Source organism: Hypomesus nipponensis, chromosome 7 (assembly GCF_054491055.1).
Source record: "Hypomesus nipponensis isolate SF chromosome 7, ASM5449105v1, whole genome shotgun sequence".
In the NCBI taxonomy this organism is placed as follows: domain Eukaryota; kingdom Metazoa; phylum Chordata; class Actinopteri; order Osmeriformes; family Osmeridae; genus Hypomesus; species Hypomesus nipponensis.
In genome coordinates, this window is record NC_140367.1 from 11,095,241 (window position 1) to 11,120,000 (window position 24,760).

Below are 24,760 nucleotides of genomic sequence, written 5' to 3' on the forward strand. Positions count from 1 at the left end.
AGGTGGAGTCCATCTGCGGAGCTCAAACAATGCTTGCCACTGTTTCAAGGAGGCAATTTTATGCTTGGAGCTAGGGTCTTTTTTTTTTTTTTACGGTTCCCTCTAACCTTGAGAGGCTCACACTAGTGACGCTTGTCTGCACAGTATAAGGGGGGGGGCGGTGAGGGGGGCGCTCACCTTCAGTCCATGCTGACTCAGCATCTCTTCCAGGGTGAGGTCGCCCAACTGCACTGTGGGATAGAACTCCTCCACGTAATGTCTCCTCCACCACTGCTGGGGTCGCGACCTGACAACGCGCACACACACGCACGCACACACAACTCCCAAATGACCACTCCAATATAAAAGCTTTGACGTTACGTAATCACATCTTGTAAGCATGTCCATTTTAAGTCATGGAAAAGTAAATGGGCATGGACTCATCCACACCAGCCTCTCGCAACCCTGGTCCTCAGGGACCGCCTCCTGCTCTGCGTGTTCTGGATGTTTCCCTGCTCCAACGCACCGGATTCAAATGAACGGGTCCTTATCAAGCTCGGCAGAAGCCTGGCTCCGACACATTCGTTTGAATAGGGGGCTGTTGGAGGAAGTGAACCGTCGAACATGCAGGGCATCCCTGAGGACCAGGGGCTGAGAAAAGGCTGATGACGGGGTAAACACCTCGCGTGGTGGTTGCACGTACCCGTCCTCGTTGGGCTGTGTCCACCAGTAGCTGTAGAGGCTGGCTCGGATGTAGGCTGGCGGGGCCTGGCTGAAGGGGTAGCGAGCCCCGTCCGCCTGGACCAGACTCACCACTGGAACACACAAGTCACAGAGAAATGTTTGTCCCCCGGCAGCCACCGTACCCTCCCAAATCCTCCTTTACGCTCACACAGTACATGGGAGGGGGGGTTCCCTGAGGGTATGGAAGTCCTTACCGTCCTGCTTGCCCTGCAGCAGCCTGTGGACCAGGCTGGTGAACCAGGGGCTGTGTTTCTGGGGCCCCCGGGCTGCCTGCCACAGCTGCCAGTCCAACCTGGCCTGGTAAGGGCTCGTCACCGGAGGGGCCGCACTCTCGTTCCCCGGCTTGTACATGAACTCGATCTCCTGTGAGAGGGGGGGGGGGGGAGATAGACAAGGTAGACATTGAGTGAGTGAGTGAGTGGATTACATCTGCTATTGTAATTAACACCCGCATTGGACATTTCTATGAATCACGAAATAAAAAATAAATAAAAAACTATCAAACACAGCTCATCCACGTTTATAGCATATCATGACTGTCTGAGGATACTACTGAAAAAGCCCAGGTGTAGCAGTGCTAGTAAGCTCTTTGTTGACTCAGGGCTAAGCACTTTACAGGCTCTTTCGAGGAACCTGATGGTGAAGTTTATGTCTCGACTTGAGTCACAAAACTGCATTATAATGATGCTCACCAGTCCCAGGTGTAGCTCTGTCAGATATCAAATCATATCTATGGAAACATTGGTATGGGTGCCTTTAAAAACTCCCATGAATAAGAGTATGTTTGTATGTGTTTATGTATCTGTTCAGTTGTTTATGTGGTGTACGTCTTGCTATTGGGCCTCGAGCCTGTAAGAACGTTTAATAAAACGATCCCTCACCGTCCATGTAGCTTTGTCCATGCTGCCCTCCAGGACTATCTCAGGCCGACCCTGCAGGCCAGGGACCGTGCTGTCCAGGGCGTAGGAGCCCACCAGCCTGTAGCGCTCCACCAGGCTAGAGATCTGCTTCAGCTCTGGAAGGATCCTGCTGTTTGACCGCGGCTCAAACGACGTGTACGGCACCTGGGGGGGGGGGGGGATTCCATTGGACATGGGACCAATCAGAAGACTGACAGAAGGCCAACTTTAAATATTGATACAACATGCTGTACTGTCATTGCATAGACCTTTTTTTAATTTTATGTTACTTGCAATTAATTGGATCACAGTCTAGTCAGTGGGAGAGATTGACTTGTTAGTTGACCCAGACAAGCTAACCAATAACAAGGCCACATGCCTTGGTCCAATTGGGTCGATTGAGGATAAACGTGTCTGATAAAACATGAATGAATGTAGATTGAACTACAAAAAATTGAATTCAATCACACTACAACTACCACAGACCAACACTCACCACACTGATGGCAAACATCCCCACGGCCGCCGCGCCAAAGACCACCCATTGGAGGAGAGCCCAGAGCTTCCAGAAGCACCCTCTGACAGACGCACACCTACGAGGAAACGCTCAGGTCAGCGAGGACGCAAAACCACGCAGAAAGCCATGCCATGAACGACACTGAAAAGAGAAACAGTTCTGGCGCATGTTTGAAACGGACGGCTCAATCTTGTCAGTTCCTTCCAACCATTGCTATACAGATATATTTCCCGGATGTTCTGGAAGGTTCCAAACTCACCCAAGCATGGAAGCTACGAGCTCCCAGGTGAGAGAGAGCACCCCCAGCCAGATGCTGGGGATCGTCGCCGCCTTCAGCAGCTCGTCAAACTGGTGCTGGGTGAAGGCTGAGGACGAGAACGGGGTCTTTCCTTCAAAAACATTCACTGCAACCACAACCACCCACCTCGTCCTCATTCGAATACGCTCATGAGCCTCAAAACAAGATGCGTTTGCTTATATTCACAAGGGTTAATGGGGTGTGCTGGAATTTAGGACCTACTGGTCTTGGAGGACATGGTCCCAGCCTCCCAGTTCAGCTCCAGGTGGAAGAGAACTTTGACACAGTAGATGATGAGGACCCAGACACCCAGTTCTGTCACTAAAGTAAGACCTGACAGCAAACTCTGACCCCAGGCTAGAGAGACACACAGACAAAACATGTTTAGACAAGTTCTAGTTTATCTAAGAAACCACAGCCACCAAGCCATCTTTTGTCGGGCTCTAGTATGGAGTATGAGTCATAGGCTCTTGGGCTGTATTACGTCAGGCTGAGGGAAGGTTTGTGTGTGTGTGTGTGTTGCATAAGAGGGAGTCAGGTGGCTGAGTGGTTAGGGAATTGGGCTAGTAATCTGAAGGTTGCTGGTTCGATTGCTGGCTGTGCCCAATGACGTTGTGTCCTTGGGCACGTCACCCTACTTGCCTTGGGGAGAATTTCCCTGTACTTACTGTAAGTCGCTCTGGATAAGAGCGTCTGCTAAAAAACTAAATGTAAGAGGAATGAGGGCATACTCCTAGCCAGTCTCTTCTTGGCATGCCCCAGATACACGGACACATGGTCGTCATCCAGCAGGGAAAAGCTCAGGGCCAACGCCAGAAGGTTGAGGGGGGTCACATTCCCTGTCAGCATGCAGGTGGTCTGGTGCACAACCTGGGAAACACACACACACACACACACACACAGGAGTGACGGGATGAACTCTAATGAGATTTACCAACTTTTGGAGAAAAACTCAACTTTGATTTTCGAATATCACACGTGATAGAGTCATGCTGTTACAATAACACTTGCATGTGTGTAAATGAACACCCGCGCACACCTGCAAGTAGAAGGCTCCCAGTCTGAGGCAGCGCATGGGGGCAAAGTACAGGAGTGGCAGCACCGTCTCCGACACCAGCACACCCACAGTCCCCAACCTCAGCAGCCAATCAGGCAGCTGGTGGGCGAACCACGCTAAAGGGGTGGGGCTACCTTGGGTCTCAAACAGGTGGCTCAGAGCTGCAGGGGGACAAATGAGAATGACTGCTCAGGAAGACCAAGATCAGAGACAAAAGACATGGTGTAAATGGTGTCTACATTAAGATGTACTTGTATACACAGTTTCTCCATTGAGGTGTAATGGTACACAGTGTCTTCACTCAGGTGTGACAGTATACAGTTTCTCCAATGAGGTTTTTGCCTGGCGGTCCTTACCAGTGAGTCCCCACCAGCTCGGGCAGTGGCTGGCCAGCTTAGCGACCCCGGAGCCGAACGTGAGGCGGAACAGCAGCCAGCGCGCCAGCCAGAAGGTCACGGCGTCATGGGGATTGGAGGCGGAGCGCATGCACAGGAGGTGGAGCGGCGCGATGAGGACTGTCAGAAACCCCGCCTCCAGCAGCAGACCGTCCCTGAGGAGAGCCAATCAGGTATCATCAATTAGTCAGTGCCTTGACTGACTCGTCCATTCTTACGTGGACGTGGTACAGAACAGCAAAACATGTCAGCCCTGTGACCTTCCCCCTGACCTATACCTAACCCTCCTCTTAAGGAAAACATTATGTATATTTCAACCCAAAACGCTTCTTTTTTTTTTTTTAGCTCATTTTGCAATTGAAAAATAAATACACTTTTACGTAAATGTCAAAGCTTTCCACTCGCATACAACCCAGTTTGTTTGTTTTGAGTTCTAAACAAAGCGTACATACATTGTTGAAATCACACTAAAACATGCTGTAGTCCCGTTGACCCCATACATACTCTGGGAGAATGTCATCACCTGCCAGCAAAGCACACACGCCCCATAATCTGAACAAGCCAACACAAGTCTGGGTACACATTTCGCCAGGGGCCTGTTCCATTAAGCCAGTTTACCGAATAAGCCCGGCTCATATCAGGGAAAGTAACTGACACGAGCTGGCAAATTCTGCAAACTCGCTTTATGGAATAGGCCCCAGGAAGCCAACTTGTTTGTTTAGGTTTTTTTTTTTTTTTTTACAACCATCTATTTACCACATAAAAACATGTGTGAACAGTTTCCATGTACCGGTATTACATGGATGTGCATTTGCCTTTATGTTCCCTCTAGACCAAAAGTCAAATAAGATGTGAATGGTATTGAGTCATGCTTTTTAAGTATACAGCATTGTGAAAACTGGTTTGGCCCAATACCAACAATGCTTGCTTGCTGCTACAATAACAATAAAATACTGTGCATAAACAAACACATAGATAACAGGTGTGCTGTTTTGTATCCCACGTTGGTGCATGTAATCTAGAGAACAAGTAAAAGCAATGTGTGAACAGCAACAAGTCTATTTGAAATGCAAATGTGATAGGTAGATAGGTGCCAAAATGCTACGGTTCTGAGCCTTGACAACAACTCGACTTTGCCTCGCCAAGAGTCATGACCAGACAAGCGAGTTGGCAGTTAACAAAACGAGTGCCGCTTACCAACAGGTGTGGATAGCTTTGAAACTGAAGACCAAATAGGGCAACTTACCATGCAAATCGCAGGAAGGCCTGACCCACCTGTTGACAGAATAAGTTAAGGGACATACAGGATGGTGTTTTATTTGCATGTATTTATTTGCTGATCTTTTAATGTATACACACACACACACACACACACAGTGCCTACCTGGCAGAGGGAGAGGTAGAGGCCCCAGAGAACCAGGAACACCAGGCTGTCTCTGAGGGGCTCAAGGAGGGCGGCGCCCAGGGACAACAGCGCCCCCACCAGGCAGAGCAGCTCCATGGTCTCGGGGCGCCCCAGCCCCAGGTGGGGCCCCAGCCACAGCAGAGAGGGCGAAGCCTGGAGCTGCTCCAACAGCGGCCTGTCACCCGACACACCAGGCTCCACCAGACGCACAGGAAGGACCCCCTCGTTCCCATAGAGACCTGGACACAGACAAAGAGGGGGGGGGGGGGGGTCATGGATAAAGATAACAAATGAAAGAGCGATGAAGTTGGGAAGTCAATGCTGGGTGCGAAGGCAGGTTGTGGTGGGAATAAGTGAGTCTATGCAGTTGTGGGCTAACTTTGCTTGATCTAATCCTGAGAATACTGTGGAATTGTGTGATAAGGAAAAGGCTTCGGATCATAAAGATCAAGTCTTTCTTGCTGAACGAGCACAATAACTTTGATTCTGGCCACACTAGCACACAACATTTGAGAATAATTCCACAACAATGTAATTGGTTCCAAAATAGACCAATGAGAAAGTTCTTGTTTGAATTTACGTGCAAATTCGGAAGTTGTGAGTAGTTCATTCAAGACATGAGAAGGTTAAGGCACTTAGAGCACAAACATTGTTTCGTGCTCAAACAAATGCGTTTTGGCTGCACTGACAAATGTCATTATGCCGACAACAACCCATGAAAAATGGGAAATGAATGTTGGCATGTGTGGTCAATCTGAAGTTACGACAGTTTCGTTGATCTTTAAAGATCTAGCTACTGCTACGTAAGCTAATTCACATCTCAGCTCCAACACAAATTCTAATTGTATTTGACAATGCTTATTTCTCAAAAGGAAAGAAGCATGTGCCTTCGGCTATGGAACGATGACGGGTCATTCCCATTGGGCTACGTGACGATCGTATCGGTGGAAATCACAGCCTTACTTTTTATGTGACGTTGCAACAACGTACCTCATTGTAACAACGTTGCTCATTAAGTGCAGCAGCATGGCCAAAGTAAAGAATCAAAAGCAAGAGTTTGCTTTTTACATGCTACTATTGACATAGATGACGTTATAATCATATACCCAGTGCATTGACGACATTCCTGATGGAAGTCATGTCCTCAAAAGACCCTGGATAGTTCAGGCTGTTGGTGCTAGGCTACAGTACACGTGCATTAGTAGGCTACCCGCGACACAGAAAGACAAATGAATTGCAATTTATTGAAACATCTTAACGGCTGGAATGCGACATTAGTGACCCATCATCGTCACGCGGCCAGCCTTGAATCCGGATAACTTTGCAGAAAACATTGCCAAACACACCAACGGATTGAGGAAGCACACTGATTTTTAAAAGCGATTCGGCCCTTGATATCAACGTACAGCCAATATTCGACTTGAGTATTAGAGGAATACCAACTCTAATCACTCCAAAACTCCTAATAAAAATATAACGTAATCTTACCTGGAATCTGAACGTAAAGGGATCCAAAAGCAAACATGTAGATAACTGACATACTCCACAAAAAAACGTGTCGTGGTAGTTTTATTTTCCCCATTTTTTTTTTTACTTTTTTGGGTTCAAGTTATTTTTCGGTTTGATGGTGCATCCAGACGTCCCCCGCTGGTTCTCACAGTACCGCAGAATGAAGTGGACGTGGATTTGGAAGGCTTGTGTTTCACTTGATAGTGCCCATGCGTGAACTGTCGACTGTCTAGCGGTCAGCATTAACAATACGTCAGCCTGCGCGCGTTTATTCAAAACAAATGTCATATGGTATGATAAAGTTACAAACCTCGTAGAATATTGCAATATTTTATGAAAAGATGAATAAACAATACATACTGTAGATATAAACAAGCTTAGGTTTTGGCACATCCTTATGCAACTGGGAAAGCAATGGTCAGACAGGCCAACGATATACATGGATACGAAGATGCGTGTGCTTGTGTAAACCATTCGTGCGGAAGGACACAAATTTGAATATGAGAAGATGCTTGTGCACATTTTGCGCACTTGACTTTACTGGAATATAGTCAAAATGCTCCCAAATATAATGACCTTGCTGGTTTAGCACCTCATAACCAGCAACTTGTCTAAACTATATACATGGCAGACCAGACATATATATATATATATTGCTTTTGAATGACAGATTTTCCCTTTAGGCCAGCTATTACTTTCTTCCAGTCTGTGTATGTCACAAAAGGAAGAATGATTTTGAAGAGGAATTAGTACTGTAGCACCACCTATGGTCAGATAAAGGTACATTTCTGATAGAGGTACAGGGGTTTCTGTAGTTCCAGTGTACATAGTCATTTCAGTTTTTTTTTAGCAATTTAAAGTAAATGTCAACATAACCAACATTACAATGTTGTGGATGTGCCACTGGATAGCCCCAATTCACAATGTAGCTCCTTATGAGGACCCCTATTTAAACATGTAACCATGGGAAACCCACTCCTGAGAATCAACATGTGCATGCCTCACACCACATTGAATTAGCGTACAATTAGCATTGCATTGGAACAACCGACTCAAACTAATTGGTTGTTTATTATTTAAATCTGAAAATCTGAAAGTCAACTCAAATCTCAATGATGCTATTTATCCAGGAATTATAGACAGATATTTTGGAGAAGACTGCAGGTTTTTGATCACATTGTCTGCTACCCCAGGAGATGAGACCAAACAGGAAGTACAGTCCGTGCTTCTGGCAGAGCAGCGGAGCACCAGCATCTCCCTGCACACAAGTAAAAACAAAACAAAAAAACAACAGTTATCAGGATAATATCCACCTGTGACTGTAAGACCTCTGCTAATATGATACTCCATTGCACGACGAGACAAACTCATGAGTCAACATGGACAGACGTTAAACCCATTCCGAACGAGTCACTTCCTGAACGTAGCTCGTTTCAATGGAGCAAATCCGTCACCATGCAGCTGAAGGAGGCTGCAGGGTCTGTGCAGAGGTGTGAAAACTTGATCAGGTTCCTCCCCCAGCTCTGCCTGCAGGCGGTGTTGTTAACCAGCCGCAGACTGGCCTGGTGCAGGGCGTCACTGCTCATGTCCGCTATGGGGGGCACACAGCGCAACACTCATGACAGAAGCTCACACCGAGAGAACAGTGGAATGTGAAGTTCAATGGCAACAACTAGAGCAGGATTTGAAGCGGCTTTCCTTTCTTAGTATACGCTTCTTCTGCCAGAATGATCCTTGTGCTGTACACAACGCAACGTAGAGACATGACTATGCAACCAATGGGGATTGTGGATCATCTTACACTAAACACCAAGAACAACTGTGCAGACTACCTATCAAAACACCCTCCATTTTGGAAAGTCCACCATGTGAATCGAGCACAGCAACGTTCTACTCGGTACAGAGCCACTTCATCATCCACACCTGTCGCCGAGCTAGTTCCCCAGCCCGTGGTGGCGCAGGACCAGCTGTCGTCCAGCTCCACATCGTCAGCAGGCAGGCAGGCCAGGGCCATCGTGGCCCCTGGAGGAACGGAACAAAAGAGAGAGAGACATTACCACCATGAGACGAGCAACCGCTACCACGAGACGTGCTCCTCAGGTGAGTCCTGAGAAGATGGTTGTGAGATGATTCTCCCGAAACCAAAAGGGGATTGATACCAGTGAAAGAAGACAGAAAGAGAGGGATTGGTCGGTCGGACAGGAAGTGTTTGGTACCTATGGGAGCTGGTTTGCTGAGACGGATCAGGCTGAGGTCAGTGGTAGGGGGGAAACCGCCACCGCGGGGGGTGTTGAACACCTTGTCGATGAAGATGGTCTGGGGATTCAGGAAGGTCAGGTCATGGGCTCCAAGCACCACAGAGTCAAAGTCAGCCCTGGACCAGAGAGGAAGGCACTTTGGAAGAGAGCCCTTTAAACACAGTGGAACTAGTATACAATGTAGGAGATATAGATCCTGTATCAAGAGTCAACCGTACACAAACATACCCATTCCTTGCCCCTTGGAACAGCTTAGACTGGCCAGACCACCTGGACATCCTAAATAGTATCATTATAAATCACAATAATTCTCATTATTATTATTATTAGCATCGTTAAGGGGATGTCTAGCTGGTCTGGCCAGCCTACCCTGTATGAAAGAGTAGGAAAGAATGGATCACTGGACCCACCTGAAAACAACGCTGGGCCCTAAGGACCTGATGTTAGTTTCCTCCAGGTTCACAATGACTCTTATTGAGAGACTTGTTACTCTTGTTGGTTAGTTATAACGGATTTAAACTTTTGTACTCGCTGTGAAATACTTTACTGTTGATTGTTCTTCTACAGGTACACTCTTGCACTTCTTGAGTTTCATGTTGTTTAATTGTAATTTGTTTAACTGCATGCTCTTATGGTTCTTCCCTTAGGCACTTATTTGTTTTTTCACAATGTAGGCTTCATTTTTTGGCTGCTTGCAATGTTTGGGGCTACCTCGTTGTTACGATCAGTGACCTACGCTCTTTTGTAAAGCTCTCTCTTGGAAGTCACTTTGGATGAAAGCGTCCGCTAAAAAGGCATCGACGTCAACGTAACGCAAGGGTGAATTCAAAGGAGGATGAACAAACGAGGGAACGGGATGTGCCGTCGTTACCTGGGGTGGCAGTGTTGAGGAGCCAGCACCCAAAGTGGGTGGATGAGGGTCCCACTGCAGTAGTGCATGCCTCCCAACTGCAGGCTGACCTGCCACGGCCAGGAGTGGGGGCACGCCTCGCTCACGTTGCCCACCTGCACCTCACCCCCCGGGGACACGGTCACCGCGGCCAGGGCCGACTTCTGCAGGCACGGCATCGTGTCGGCCTCTCCGCAACTCTCTATGGCGGGGAGGGGCGAGGAGAATGACTCTCATCATTGTTTGAATCAAAATACTTTGTGCGACTTCATTTTAGGCACAACGTACCTTCAGGTTGTTCAGAACCTATGTCCATCAATGTATTGTCTATTATAAAAGAAATGAAAAGAGATTAAAGAATGCTGAACCCACAATGATTAAAGAGAATCCCCTTATGTGCAGAACTGTACCAACCAGTAGCCCTATGATGTTGAACGTGTTGCATGTGAGAACGGTACATACTCGTTATAGTCGTGTTGATCCAGTCATTGTAGTTTTGTAGCTTGGTGTAGACCCCCGGTCTTTTGGCCCTACCACAGCCCACCCCCCAGCTCACCACCCCCGCCAGCTCGTACCTGCTTTCAGTCAGGCAGGACAGGGGACCCCCAGAGTCACCCTGGAGGGGGAGGGACCATACAGAGACACATGCACAGAACAGACTCCATGACCTCTGGTTAACGACACATAGGAATCGTTCCAGTTTGGATGCCTCAACAGATTGTATTGGCTGCATCCCACCCAGCTGGTTGGTGTGCTCTAACTCCGTAGTCTCAGATTTTTTTATGGAGACACATACACACCTACCTGACAAGCATCCACTCCTCCATCCACATCTCCAGCACAGAACATGGATGGTTGGATATTCCCCCAGTAGAACTGGTTACACATATCTGAGGGCAGGTAGGTAACATTCACCTCCTGGAGTCTAGAAGCCCCGTTGCCATCTGAAGGGAGAGACAGGAGGGGTTGGGCAGGGATATAAGCTGAATGACCGAACAGCAGTCTGGGTACTGTTGAAATGTAGGACAACCTTTATCTAGTAAATCCAATAGGGTTCTCTAAAAGAGGCTGGACTTTGAAAGAAATGGTGAAAGGCCAATTACTTTCCATTGTGGATCCCCAGCCTGTGACGGCACATTTCTTCAAGGGTTTCATTTGACCCATCAAGATGCTTATGGGCCTCACACAACTGGTCCAGGTGAACTGGGTCTTGACCTTGACAAGGGCGATGTCATTGTCTTTTGTCCGTGTGTCATACTTTTTGTGGGAGATTATATCGGAAACCTTCATCACCTGTAATGAAAGTAAGGTGGAAACGTCTCCATACAGTTCTGTCACTGTTGAATCCCTCAAGTGTGTTCGTGTACACATCTAACCTGTTGGCACTCTTCATTCGCACTATCAAGATTATGCTTTCCAGCCAACACAGCCCACATGGAAACTTTGTTATATCTGCAAAATATGAGATACACTTCTACATATTTATAATTTACTTCAAAATATTTGACTTTACCAACGACCAAGTCTCTCCTCCCTCACCGTAGGAAGCAATGCGCGGCAGTGATGACCCAGTTGGAGGACAGTATCGCGCCACCACACGCTGAAACAGTACCGTAGCGCAAAGACACTTGCCAGGGCCATGAGTGAGCCCAAGCCTCCTGACCCCCGATGATCCTCTCCTCGATCTGCTTCTCCGGAAGGAAGACTCGCTGGCCAGCAATGTCTAATTTTTATGGACAACAACAATTGGTATAGGCTCACTGAGGACTCGCTGGTTATCTGTTGCCTTAAAGGAGCTCTCGCATAGCCTACCATTGGCTTGTACGCTGTTGATTACATCAGAACCGCTGCTGACTGTTCCGTTGTGCTCCATTTTGTTTAAGGTTACATCTTTGTGATGGACATAGGCCAGCGTTTTGTTCTCTCCGTCTGATGGCAAATCTAGAAGCAAGTGAATGTGTCTATACATTTGAAATATATTTTGTTTGCGGGTTGATTTAGTTATGACACTGGCCTACAGCTGGGCTCATCCCTTATTTTGAGAAAGGTGATTAAATAAAACGTCAACTTTAACATGCTATGTTTAATCTAAGAGTTGGCCTATTGGGCATAGTATGATTTGAATAAAACATATAAAAAATGTTCGTGGATACATAAATAAAATGTTTCCAAAATTGGAAGCAATGAGGACCTTGAACGACAACCGTTTGGATCTCTTTCACACCATGTGGTCCAAGTTTTCCCGTGTGGTTGGCATCGGAACCGTTGGTCTCCGTTGTGTTGAACGTGATGGCTGCGTCATCTGTTTGATTTAACGTTCTGTTTGTGAGAAGGATGTGTGACTTGTTCTGTTCTGCTGTAGAAAAGCACGAATATCAATTTACAAACGGAATATAAATATCCAACACGCACATTCATCACTCTTGAAATCAACTCATCAATCAACTCATCAATCCTTGACTGCAAACGCATTATATGCATTATATTTGGCTTGTTAAGAAACAGGCAGCTTGATAGACTCTGGACTACGATATGTTGTCAAATAAAATACAATGTTAAATAAAACATGCACTGTCGTGTGTAGAATTTGACTTACCGAGACCACTTCCGTACCATGCAAGCAGTATACTCACAAGGAAAACAAACATTTTACAAGACCAGCAATTTTTTAAAGATGTCTCTTTCAAAAGCTTCACAACATTTAAAAGAACGTTATGGTATTATGCGAAGCTTTGGGGAGTGGGCCTATAATTCTTCCCACAAACGTGGAAAACTAAATTCAGCTGTCACACCTCATGCCACACCTGATCCCACCATCCCCAAATTATGGCTCCTCTCATGTGCAATACACCCCTACAGGCAGAAGGGGGCACTAAAAACATACATGTAGACGTGTATGCTGTCTAGAGCTTAATTCGAAGGCTATTTGGGGTGAAAGTGACATGTTAAATCCATGTTAACACTCCAAGTTATCAAAACAAATATATTTATTATTTCAATGGTACAAGTCATCAGTCATTGCACTAGTCAGTTCATAGGTACTCCATTTTACATTCCACAAAACATGTCATTCACAATCATCACAGCAACATGAACAGCACAAAATAAAAAAAATACAAACAAAGGATAAGAAATGGTTAGGTGAGTGTTAGGCCACAATGGCCGCAGGGCTCCAGATAAAAGCTCTAGCCGTGACTTTCTGAAGGCAAACACTTGCTTCTAAGTACATCTTGAGCTGGAGGTGAAACGCGCACGACGACACGTTAGCGTCCAGCCACCGGGGGGCTTCCAAATCATCCAGACACGTTGAGGCCTCAGGGGCTTTTCAGTATTGCCATCGCTTGCGACTACTTTACATTCCAGACTCTCAGTCGCCCTATGCAGCACCGTGAAAAAAAAAAAAAAAACGATACACAGGTGTGAAATGCTTTCTGCCAGCTGTTTAAAAGGATAAATACGTTTTTTAATTTACTCATTTTTTATTGAGGAGCTATCTTGTGGATTGTTTCGAGGTGATTTTGTAACTGGTTAAGGACATGAGGAGTATGACATCCACGGATCAAGTGTTGCATACAGAAGGATAAAGATTGATTGAAATGAAAAACCAAACCAAAAACTTTTTTTTCTTCTTTTAAAAAAAAAAGCAGATTGGTACTGCATGTTTAAAGCTGTCGCAGGCTGGCTTTTGTGTGAAGCTTCTAGTCTATTTCCTGCGTTCAGTTGAGCAGGTCCAGTTTCAAGTCTTGCTGGTTGAAACTCCCAGCAAGGACCTGACTCCATTTCCATACCCCAGGTTGTGTCACCCTCTACAGGCTCCCCCCCCCCCCACACACACACACACAGTCTTCTTCCCCACCCTACAGCCAAACCACATTCAACTCCATGTCTTCATCCATGTAGGTTCACACAGATTCAAATCCAACGTCTTAGTCTGGCCAGCGGCTTGATAGCGGCTGATTGTCATCCAGGGTCTACAGAACCCTGATCGATGGCCCAGGATGGTGCAGTCTTGAGTGGGCCTGTGTTGCCTAGGCACCCCCTGTCAGCCTTCTCTCCAGGCGGTCTAGCTTGGCCAGGTTCTCCTTCAGGAGCTTGGAGCTGGGAGTCAGGGTCAAAGCCCTCTGGTAGTACATCCTGGCTGCAGCATAGTCCCCCTGCACAGACAAACCATACACACAAGTATTAGTGTGTGTGTGTGTGTGTGCGCGTGTGTGTGTGTGCGTTCCGCTCTTTTGAGTTCAACAAATATGGGCCCAAGACAGAAATGTTAACGGGTGAAGACGTGTAATCAGAGGATCGGGAACCGACTCTCTTGTGCTATGTCGGTACTGTACCTTGATATGTTGAATGCCCCCCATGTTCATCCAGGCCTGTGACTGGTCCGGTTTGAGTTCCACAGCAAGCCTGTAGCTCTAGCATGGAGAAGACAAGGTTACCTCAGTGTGGTGACATCAAACAACCACTAGGGGGCAGTGAGGACTTCACGTTGGCACTGAACCGAGAAGGGGAATCAAGTTCACCGTTGAATTTACGCACACACAAGCCATTACCGGACACAAAAAGGAAATCTCAGCCACCCTCACTGTGCGTTATGTTTGAAAACCAGGCCGACACAAGGCGCACAAACCGCAAACTGCAACACAGATATCCGATCCCTTTTGGCATTGTCAACCGCCCCACCCGGAGCCCTTGTGATCTCACCAGGGCCTTTGTGATGGGACTTGGAAGAGGAACAGCTAAACAACAGATTGCTGAATGGTCCTGGCCCTGACCCAGCAGCTACGGAGGGACAGCCAGGAACCAAACTTTATCTGGAGGGGAAACTTCAGCTCAGACACAGCAGGCCTTTGTTGACTTTCTGAAGGCCACACGAAATAAAGGAATCGATGGGCGGGAATGAAGTAGGATAATAGAAACAGATACACAGAGAGAGGGAGCGGGACAGAGAGAAGGGGCGAGACAGAGAGATGGAGTGAGAAAAAGTGAGCAACGCAGAAAAAGAGAGCGAGAGGAAAAAAAGAGAGTGTGCTGACAAAAAGAGATAGCCGTGCTCTACAAGCAGAAATAGCTGCAACAACTAAACCACAAAGACCAAAACGCACAGCAGGGGTGAGAGAGAGAGGTGTTCAGGGGACTGTGGACTGTGTTCGAGGGAGATTGGTTGAGGGGAAAATTGTTTGTTTGTCAACGCTGATGACGGGTAAGATAGGGCGTTATTTTATGATGGTATCACCTTCTTCTGGGGGGAAGAAAGCGAAAGGCGACAAAAAGAACGCTGGGAAGCTTTTTTTCTTTTCTTTTATCTCCGTCTCCCTCAAGTGCGTCTGAAGAGGAAGTATCTTCTCCTTAAAAACATCCACAGGCTTCTTTCAAACCCTCGCAGATAACGCCGTCTTCTTAAAAAGATGCAAATGATGTTTTTGTAGAAGTTGCTAAAAATATTCCCTGCTCTTTATTCAAGGTTTTTCTTTTTTTTTTTTTTTTACCGCAGGAAGGTTGGGAGACAGACCAATTAGTGGAGTGGGATTTCCGGAGGAAAGACTCTTCATACGAAATACATGACACTTCCTCTGCGGTGGAGGAGGGGGCAGTAAAAGTAGTCGACAGGGAACGAGAGAGACAGAGGGATAGAGGGGAAAAAGGGGAAGAGAGAGTGGACAAAAAGGACAGAGGGAAAAGAGAAACAGAGGGAGACAAGGATAGACCTCACCTCAAAGGCCCTGTCCAGCAGGTTCATCTCTCGGAGCTGGTTGCCCATGGAGAAGTGGAGCTCCGCCCTCACGGACAGATCACTGGGCTGCTGCTGCAGGGCCTGGTCCAGAGCTTCTAGTGCCTGAGGATGCAAGGGGAGGTCAATGACCACACACACGCACACCTGCACCTTCCCCCCCCCCCCCCCCCCCCACACACATGTAGCATGTTCGTGTCCAGGGTTTTGTTGCTGCGTTTTTGATTGTGTTTTCGTGTTTGGTTCGATTTCTTGACGGGCTCTGCGGGGTCACGAGGGTGTCCTATGTTTTCCGAGAGCAGAGTCTTCTGTCCAGCCCACCTTTAAATGACCAACAAAGGCGTGCTGAAACCCCCACTCTCTCTCTCCCCCTTCATGCTGCTCTCACCAGTGGGTGTTTGCTGGTCAAGCACTCTCCACCGGTGTGCCGACAATAAAAGGGAACCTCCAAGCAGACATTCGACTAAACTGCCGGAGGGGACCGTTGCCGATCGCCTCGCACACCTTTCCCGTCTGGCGAGGAGGGGGCACAAGTGGGCGGAGGAGCGAGGGAAGAACCAGAGCAGAGGGAGGGACGAGAGAGGCCACTCGAGAGAGACGCACGCAGGGGGGGGTTAGAGGGAGAAGGGGAGGGACGGACGAAGTCGAAAGCGGTGAGAGTGTGCTTCACGGGCGTCTGACGGGGGCCCTTCAGGGACTCGACGGGAACACAATCAATCGCTTTTATGTGCACGAGTGGAGGGGGGAGGGGAGAGAAAGAGGGGGGGGGGTGGGGCGGATGGAGAGACAGAGAGGGAGGAAAGAGAGAAAGGGGGGAAAAAGCAGAGGGGGGCGAGAGAAAGAGACCGAGAGAGGGAATGAGAAAAAAGAGATGGAGAGAGAAAGAGAGATGGAGAGAGAAAGAGAGATGGAGAGAGAAAGAGAGAGGAAGATAGAAAGAGGGATACAGAGAGATGAATAGGGAGCGGGAAGACAGACAAAGTAAGAGCTGTGATATTATTGGAAGTGCATTAACAGGAGTAAGCAGATGGTGGTTTTAGTAGTCTGGAGCTCTATGTCTCTGGGGTAATAATTCCTGGCTGCAGACCAGGGAGCACTACTGACCCCTACAGGCCAGGGAGAGATAGCACCCACACTCCTGTCTGTCTAGAGGAATAGATGGACCCGCCCCACCCAACACACACACTCCAGCCCCCGTCCCCTCCAGCTCCCCCATCCTCCAGCTAACATAATCCCAGAAACCATCTCTGATTACTAGAACAACAACATACACTGGCTTCCCTCCAGAAACCAGGATTAGATCAGTTTATGTTTAATATCTAAACACAGGATCCTTACCCTGCCAGATGGAGGGAGGGAGGGAAGGGCATGAGGGAGGGTAAGGGGGGATAGAGAGTTAGACAGCCAATGGATGGAGAGACGAAGAGTAAATTATGAGTTTGGTGGATTTGAGTGTTACAGGTGGGCAGACGGGGGGGGGGGGGGGTGCCTCTGAGTCTCCATGGCGATAATATCAAGAGGTTATGTGTTTCCATGGCTACTATTGCTTCCACGTTTATCTCTGGTGCTACCCTGAGGGTGGTATATTTGGTATAATTCTCTTACACACACACACACGCGCGCGCGCGCGTGCACACACACTCACACACACACACACTCACAGCTGAGCTTCTCCGTGTATTTTTTTATTTTTATTATTTAATTTCACCCTTTTCAACAAAAATGTTTTCTTACACACACACACAAACAAAAAACACGCACACACCTGTGTGTAGTTTCCGCGTCTGCTGTAGATGGCAGAGAGGAGGCGGTAGCACTCGATGCAGCCCCCCTGCTTTGAGATGATCCCAAGGGTCATCTTCTCGGCCTCTTTAGGGCGGCCTGCCATGGCTAGCACCTGGGCCTGGGGGCGGGGGGGAGGGGGGGGGAGGCAGAGAGAGGGAGGGAGTGACAAGAGATATCATAGAATGAAATGGGAAAGAAGGGAGAGAGGGAGGTAGAGAAAGCGGTAGAGAGGCAGAGAGGGAGGGAGAGAGGGCGTGACAGGAGATGTCGTAGAGTAAGATGGGAGAGAGGGAGGTAGAGATAGCGGTAGAGGCAGAGAGGGAGGTAGAGAGAGTGGTAGAGAGGGAGGTAGAGAGAGTGATAGAGAAACAGAGAGAGTTTAGGCCAGACAGTGTTGGTATCCTAGTTCGACGTAGATTACAGCATGTGTACCAAGGGTGTGGATTTGTGTGCTCTACAAGGCCTATTCCTTGATTGACCGAAGTAAATCTGCGAGTGTGTGTGTGTTTGTGAGCTCACCAGAGCCAGCCAGATCTCGGTGCTGTCTGGCTGCAGAGTGGCAGCTTCGCGGTACACCTGCAGGGCCTCCTCATAGCGTCCGGTGTTGTAGTAGAGCGCCCCTAGTGGCGTCAGGATGTCCACCTTCCTGGTCACCTGCAGGGCCCTGGGGTCACACAAAGGCTCCATGGGTTCAAAGGTCACGGAGGGCTATCGTTACCGTACGACTCCCATATGAGCACGGGGCCTCCAATCAGCTCACCTCTTATACCACAGCTCCGCCTCCTTGTTGTCGTTGGATGAGCGAAGCAGGCGACCCAAGTTCACCATGGCGACGTAATGCGCCGGTTTGAGTCTCACGGCGTGCTGGTAGTGGGCCGCCGCTCTCTCCCCCTCCCCTGGGGTAGAGAGAGAGGGAGGGGAGAGAGAAACAGAGAGACAGAGACAGAGAGCGAGCAAAGGAGATAAAGACGAGGATGGAGGCAGGTGTGAGAATCAACATTTATTTGAGTCCACTTGTGAGAGGCCTCCCATCCATCCACCAAGTAAGAATGACCACCCCTCCCTCCCTCCCTCCCCCCCCCCAGCCCAAAGGCAGCAAGATTAGAACTCTGATAATCTGAACTCACCCGTATCTACCAGGAAAACTCCAAAATTGTTATGCAGGTCGGAACTCTCCGGGCAGTTCTCAATGCCCTGCAAGTAAACTTTGTTGGCCTCTGCAAAGCGCTTCTAGAAAAAAAGAAAAACCAAAAGATATATAAATATATATGCGCTATATGAATCCATACATGGATGTATAAATAGTACATTCGTGAGGGAAATAAATCTATAATTGAATAAATAAATAAGTGTGAAACGGCCTCGGTGCAGAGATAAGGTTGCGGAGTGCCTCAGGTGATGCGGAGGTTAATGGTCGTGACGTGTGTATAATTGAACAGTGCGGTATAATGGGCCAGTGCTCCCCCTACAGCAAGATTAACGACCTGCGACTAATTTGAATTTAATTGGAAAACGAGAAGTACAGCAGAACCCGTCACGCCCACGGTGACGAGCAGGCATAAAATGCCGGAACGTGTTTGCGTTTGCGCATGCGTTGGGGATGAGGTGTGTTCGCATTTGGGAGGCGGGTAGGGGCGGTCTGTTACCTGCTCTGCATAAAGAGACGCCAGGCTGGAGTAGGCGTCGGCAAACTGCATGCCGAAGCGAATGGAATCCCTCAGGTGAGACTCCGCCTCTTCCTGTTTCCCCTGGGACCTGGAGGACGGAGCGCATCGTCATGGAAATCGACATCGGGAGCCTCATTGTCATCGGCGTAACCATCATCATCCTCTTTAGTCACACACACAAGACTCAACATACATAACTACATACACACACCCCCCAAAATCAGAGAGTCCCTAGGTGACCCTTGGCTCAGACCCAGACCCAGACCCAGCAGAGGAATGAGGGCGAGTTGGAGCCCCTGGCCCTGTGCTCACTGAGTCAGCAGGACACATAAACCTGTGGACAGGACACAGCTAGAATAATGGAGTTCATTAGTGGCGCAGCTATCGACGAGGCCCTCCCTGATACACTGGGGGGGGGGGCAGGGGGTTTAGGCAAGAACTGCTTGGTGTGTGTGTGAGTGTGTGTGTGTGCGGGCGCATGTGTGTGTGTGTGAGATTGTTGACCTACTGACCCATGCAAATCTCCCTCCCTCCCTCCCTCCCTCCCTCCCTCCCTCCCTCCCTCCCTCCCTCCCTCCCTCCCTCCCTCCCTCCCTCCCTCCCTCCCTCCCTCCCTCCCTCCCTCCCTCCCTCCCTCCCTCCCTCCCTCCCTCCCTCCCTCCCTCCCTCCCTCCCTCCCTCCCTCCCTCCCTCCGAGTCAGTGTCTCAGTGAGTCAGCTGATTATCTCAGGGATGTTGTTATCCCAATGTTTGTCCAATGAAGCTCCTGATCAGGGTAGACAGACAGTCAGACACACACATGCAGATATACAGAATCTCTGGGCTTCCCAGAGTGTGCGCGTAAGTACATTCTGTTCCAGATGAATAATATAACAGTTCAAATACACACCAATTGAAGTAATGAGTCCAATTTGACTTCCCTAGTTTTCTGAATGGCCAGTGGATGTCCAGGAACAAGACCAGACAGAGGGCTTCGCCCGCTTTCACATCCATGAGGTTCTCACCTCCCCAGCGAGGTCCTCCCGCCAGGTAGGAATCTCACGCACTGTGAGGTCATTTTACATGGTGAAACATTGCCTCAATTAAGACGCATGTTTGCTCTTCCAGAAGTCTCCATCAGCGAGGCTAAGAGGCCACTTGCATCTTTTGAGCCATGTGCTGCGGGCGATGCCGGCCCTGCCTCCCACGATTAGCGTCCCTATTGGCGACCATCTGGCTGTTTCACTGGCCAATCATAGGCCTCCTGTCTGGTCTTGTTCCTGGACAACCACAGGCTTTTTAGAAAACCAGGCATATCAATTGTGAGTTATGACTGCATTGTGTATTTGAATAAATAAATAACGCATCTACAGATGTGACCCACACATCAGACACATCCTTAGTGCAGACAGAAGGGAAAGCAGTTAGGGACTGACACTGAATCTGTTTGATTTCAAAATCCCATGACCTCAAGAACAGCAGCCCGGTCTGCTAGTAGCCCAGTAAGCCCCCACTGTTACAAACCAAACAGTACATTCATTAGGGGTATGCAGAGATATCATTATCTGTATCTGTTTACCAAAACAATCATCAGTATCTGGATTTGTATAGAAACCAGGAGTGGATGGGGCCTAAGCCATGCAGGGCAAGGTACGCTAGCCAGCTCACTGACAGTGTGGCTGTAAGGGGAGAGGAGTTGGTTTATGTTTCTTAACTTTGAACACAACTAACCTGGAGACAATGTTTATTTTCCTTCAGCCAAGCAAAATATAGGCTCTAACTACAGTGACATTTGGTCAAAATGCGCTGTTCAAATGATAGAGAACATAAAGTAGACTTTAAATCAACATATTTTAAATATAATAAGTCAATATGTAAATACGTTTTCAAGGGTTTGACAGCTTGTTGTGGGATATGGCGCACAGACAAATATATTTGCAACTTTAGCCAGCACTTCACGAAACAGAGGGGTCAGCAGAAAAACTAGCAGCCTTTGTGTTTTATAGGCTTGAGCTTGCGTTGTAGATGTGTTCGTCCGTGTGCTAATACAATACCACAACTTGTCACCCCTTTCTCGAACTAACTAGCTTGAGGAGAGACCCCAACAATAATACATTTTATTTGTAACCTACTTTACATTTGAAACAAATCTCAAAGTGCTACAGTTAAAATTATAAAACAAGGTAAGAACATCAATATAACAACTACTTGTCTGGGGAGCTACCCCAGCAACTATTCTGACATTGAAAGAAATGGGATCCAAATCCAAATAATATCGCTTCACTTTGGATTGAATAATCATCCGTTTACAAAGCCTTATCCGTACTAATCCAAATAATGTATTCGGTTCCGGATACATCCCTAATGCAGATACACAGACACACACACACGCAGACACGCACACATGCAGATAAACAGACACACACCCATGCAGACACACACGTACGCACACACAGGGACAGCTCCACTAAGCAACAAACACAATACAGTGTGTCTTATAAGGTTCCCCTCCAACTGTGTATATGAGAACAGACACAGAACAGTGTGTGTGTGTGTGTGCGTGTCACCCACTTGAGCAGGTTTCCCAGGTTGAACAGGGCTCGGTTGTGTTGAGGGTTGGTTTCCAGCGCTCTCCTGTAGTAGCGCTCGGCCTCCAGGGGGTTTCCAGTCAGGGTGCCCAGGTTGTTCATGGCGCTAGCGTGACGCGGGTACAACCTGCACAGCACAGGCGGGGAGAACAAAGCCTTCAGACTCGGCACCGGATATTGAGAGTTTTGGGCAAGGCTAACCACCGTTTCAAACCGTCGGACAACGGATATGTGGACTAATATGACGAACGTCTCTTTCCAGTCATTAGACAACTGGCGCCATGAAAGTCGCGTGATTTGGTTGTTGTTACATTAGCAACGTGGCAGCAAGACTCTGACCCCAACCCGACCCCTGACCCCAACCCGACCCCTGGGAAAGGATCGCTAGAGGTGAACATGCTGTACCGGACACCTGCGGTTTCCGTAGCAACACTCTTCCAGCTAACAAGGGCCTTTGTAGTCCATTTCCAGGGGAGCAAATCAGACAACAGACACACACACACGCACACAAACCGTCTGAAAGTCGCACAGGGGCTGGAACATTAAACAAGGACAACTCCCCTGGGACGAAGCAATAAAACAAGCGTTTTTTTTTAAGAATGCCACCGAAGCCAAACAGCTTGAGGTCTTTTATTACCTTCCTACCCAGATGACAAAACCGTCGAGGACGAAGGAGGGGTTCCTATCGGGGGGAGTGGATCCGCTGTGGGCTGGGCGCAGGGAGTGGGGTGTGTGTGTGTGTGTGTGTGTGTTTTGGACCCTGATGAAAGCAGAACAGGGTCGTTGGCTCATCCACAGTAGGGGGATTAGCAGCGACGCCTTTGTATTGCGTACTGCCGGGCAGCCTGGAGCTCCTGTTCACACTGGAGATCTGGCTCAGGAATGACATGAGCACGTCCCTGCTAGCTGCACATGGAGCTCCATAAGGCGGGGTGGCGGGGGTAATAGAAGATGATTGTGGGAGGGTGAAAAGACGGGGGGAGGAGACTGAGAGACACGGGGGGGATGTGATAGGATGGAGGACGGTCGGGGAGAGATGGAGGTCGGAGGTGAGTGCAGACCCTCGCTCCCCAGGGTTGTCAACATGTGTGATGCCGACACACACACACACACACACACACACACACAGCTGTGGAGAGGACAGAAGTACAGAGCAGAGGAGGGAGAGTCAGTGGGTGGAGGGGGCCCTCATAGCGGGCAGACCAGCTTCCCGTCTCCATAAAGTCTGTCGATGCCATTAGCTAGCAACACACTGAATGAAATTAAAGTGCCGGGATCATTAGTTATAATAAGCCAGAAATTGGGGGCGGAAGGTTGGAGGGGAGTGGGAGGGGGGTGGGGTTAGAAGGTAGGAGACTGTGAGGCAATGGGAGCCTTTGCCAGTGACAGGCAGGACAAATGGGTCCCCTATTTCATTAAGCACAGAGCAGTGTGTGTTTGTGTGTGTGTGTGTGTGCACATGTGTGTTTGTGTATGCGTGTGTGTGTGTGCACATGCATGTCTCTGAGGTAAATGAATGGGGTGCGGGCATCAAGCCGAGACAAGGCCATTACACGCATGAGTGTGAGTGTGTGTGTGTGTGTGTGTGCACGCGTTATTTTGCTGAACCCTGTCTGATGTGGTGCACAGTTGAACACGATGTAATCAAAGCTTGTTTCTGCTATAAGAGTATTAAGGCCTGGAACACCAAAGACAATCAATATCTCACCTCCCCCTTAAATAAATTACAATGTTCATGAGACTGAGCCCCTTGAGGCATTGTAAAAAACTACAATTAAATACAAATACAAATACAATTAAAAAGATTAGGAAAAAGTACTTTGTTCTTTAAAGAAAAAAAGACTTGACTGTAAATGTTACTTTGCACTCGTGGAATTAAGACGAACTTTCCTGACCGTTTCACTTATGAAATAGGTATGGGGGGGGGCACGTTTCTCAATTGGATTCCTCACCCTTCATCGAGGTATCTGGTTGCGGCAAAACCTGACCGTAACCCGAGCGCCCAACCATCCTGGCTGTAGAGCCAGCACGCGGTCACCTGACGCAGTCACCTGATCTCCAAAACATCACGACCGGCACCAGGGTTTTGGCAGAGCGTCTGTAACCTGAACGAGTCTTATCTAGTTCTGTGAAGGGCCGTGGTTCGGCAGAACACTTTTATTGTTTATCTTTGCCTCGCCTACTTATTTTCTTGTGTGCCCAGAACCTAGAGCCGCAGGTTGCAGCACTAAAAGACAGTCCAATGTCAAGGACAGTGATTAGAACAGGGCCCACTTACAGACTGACCTGAGAGCAGTACTGTAGTGGTGTGTAGGGTAGAGCGGAGAGACTGGTGTATAAAGGCTGACCTGAGAGCAGTATTGTAGTGGTGGATAGCTTCCTGGTGGCGGCCCCGGTCCTTGAGGAAGTTAGCATAGTTGTAGTGAACCTTGGCATTGTGAGGCAGAGTCTGGATGCCAGACCTGAGAGAGACACAGAGAGAGAGAGACACAGAGAGAGAGAGAGAGAGAGAGAGAGATAGAGAGAGAGACAGAGATAGATAGATAGATTTAGAAAGATTGTTACTTTCACAGAGTACTTTCGTGCCACTAAAGGCAAGTGAATTCAAATGAAATTGAGAGAGAACGAGAAGGAGAGAAACAAACAGAAAGGTGTCGTGAAAGAGACTTGCATGGACAACTCATAGATGTAGTCCCTAGCACCTTGGGTTCCTTTGTGAAACCTCTCCAGAGGTGGAGAGAGTGAGCATTTGAAAATACTTTTTTGTCTGTGGAGGTTGTGCAACAGTAAGCCTTGTATTCCCCCCCCCCCCCCCCCCCCCAATTTCTCCCTTCATTTCTGTCAGCGATGAGGAATAAAGCAGTCTTTCCCATCACAGATAAAGACATCTACCATTTGGGCAGAGTGAGCATTAATAACAGACAGCCATGGGATGGAGGGACGGCGGAGGGTGTCCTGGCGAGCTGTCCTTATCTGTTAGGGAGTCAGACAGATGGAGGGATAAACCGATCGATAAACAGCGAGGCACGCTATCCCGGAAAGATAACGTTGCCTATTTACACG

General features: G+C 48.3%; 3 protein-coding genes across 7 annotated transcripts in view; all 3 read right to left on the reverse strand.

Annotated features, from left to right (window-relative positions):
- LOC146276755 (lipase maturation factor 2-like) overlaps positions 1-7,015 on the reverse strand; it is an 8,833-nt gene extending 1,818 nt beyond the window's left edge. For 2 of the 3 annotated variants that reach the window (XR_014762434.1, XM_084701272.1), the window contains exons 1-13: positions 6,783-7,015; positions 5,274-5,533; positions 5,136-5,164; positions 3,851-4,044; positions 3,477-3,655; positions 3,169-3,307; positions 2,660-2,794; positions 2,399-2,504; positions 2,119-2,215; positions 1,605-1,787; positions 918-1,086; positions 683-794; positions 178-286 (exon numbers count right to left, since the gene is read on the reverse strand). Coding sequence is in view for 2 of the 3 variants with exons in the window: in XM_084701272.1 (XP_084557398.1) it covers positions 178-286; positions 683-794; positions 918-1,086; positions 1,605-1,787; positions 2,119-2,215; positions 2,399-2,504; positions 2,660-2,794; positions 3,169-3,307; positions 3,477-3,655; positions 3,851-4,044; positions 5,136-5,164; positions 5,274-5,533; positions 6,783-6,876 (1,806 nt within the window). In the remaining variant the exon portion in view is untranslated. The remainder of the gene's footprint in view (positions 1-177; positions 287-682; positions 795-917; positions 1,087-1,604; positions 1,788-2,118; positions 2,216-2,398; positions 2,505-2,659; positions 2,795-3,168; positions 3,308-3,476; positions 3,656-3,850; positions 4,045-5,135; positions 5,165-5,273; positions 5,534-6,782) is intronic. The other variant, XM_084701271.1, reaches the window with a different exon arrangement.
- A 152-nt stretch (positions 7,016-7,167) lies between these two features.
- ovch1 (ovochymase 1) lies at positions 7,168-12,806 on the reverse strand. Of its 3 annotated transcripts, none has more exons than XM_084701569.1 (14): positions 12,547-12,806; positions 12,175-12,306; positions 11,763-11,891; positions 11,490-11,673; positions 11,327-11,402; positions 11,054-11,243; positions 10,755-10,894; positions 10,413-10,566; positions 10,239-10,277; positions 9,933-10,152; positions 9,020-9,177; positions 8,727-8,825; positions 8,258-8,394; positions 7,168-8,061 (listed from the first exon to the last, which is right to left on the reverse strand). In XM_084701569.1, exons 1-14 carry the CDS (start codon positions 12,596-12,598, stop codon positions 7,906-7,908), a joined length of 1,866 nt encoding a protein of 621 aa, XP_084557695.1. In that variant the 5' UTR covers positions 12,599-12,806; the 3' UTR covers positions 7,168-7,905. The 3 variants fall into 3 exon arrangements, with proteins under 3 accessions (XP_084557695.1, XP_084557694.1, XP_084557696.1); XM_084701568.1 differs by having other exon boundaries at positions 12,142-12,306; XM_084701570.1 differs by having other exon boundaries at positions 12,142-12,269; positions 12,547-12,805.
- Positions 12,807-12,919: 113 nt separating this feature from the next.
- The window catches only part of tmtc1 (transmembrane O-mannosyltransferase targeting cadherins 1), a 54,766-nt gene continuing 42,925 nt past the window's right edge, over positions 12,920-24,760 (reverse strand). The window contains exons 10-19 of the mRNA XM_084701638.1: positions 24,046-24,159; positions 21,681-21,824; positions 19,110-19,218; positions 18,591-18,693; positions 18,224-18,359; positions 17,983-18,127; positions 17,444-17,581; positions 15,661-15,783; positions 14,285-14,362; positions 12,920-14,104 (exon numbers count right to left, since the gene is read on the reverse strand). Of these exons, the coding sequence (XP_084557764.1) occupies positions 13,979-14,104; positions 14,285-14,362; positions 15,661-15,783; positions 17,444-17,581; positions 17,983-18,127; positions 18,224-18,359; positions 18,591-18,693; positions 19,110-19,218; positions 21,681-21,824; positions 24,046-24,159 (1,216 nt within the window). The 3' untranslated portion in view covers positions 12,920-13,978. The remainder of the gene's footprint in view (positions 14,105-14,284; positions 14,363-15,660; positions 15,784-17,443; positions 17,582-17,982; positions 18,128-18,223; positions 18,360-18,590; positions 18,694-19,109; positions 19,219-21,680; positions 21,825-24,045; positions 24,160-24,760) is intronic.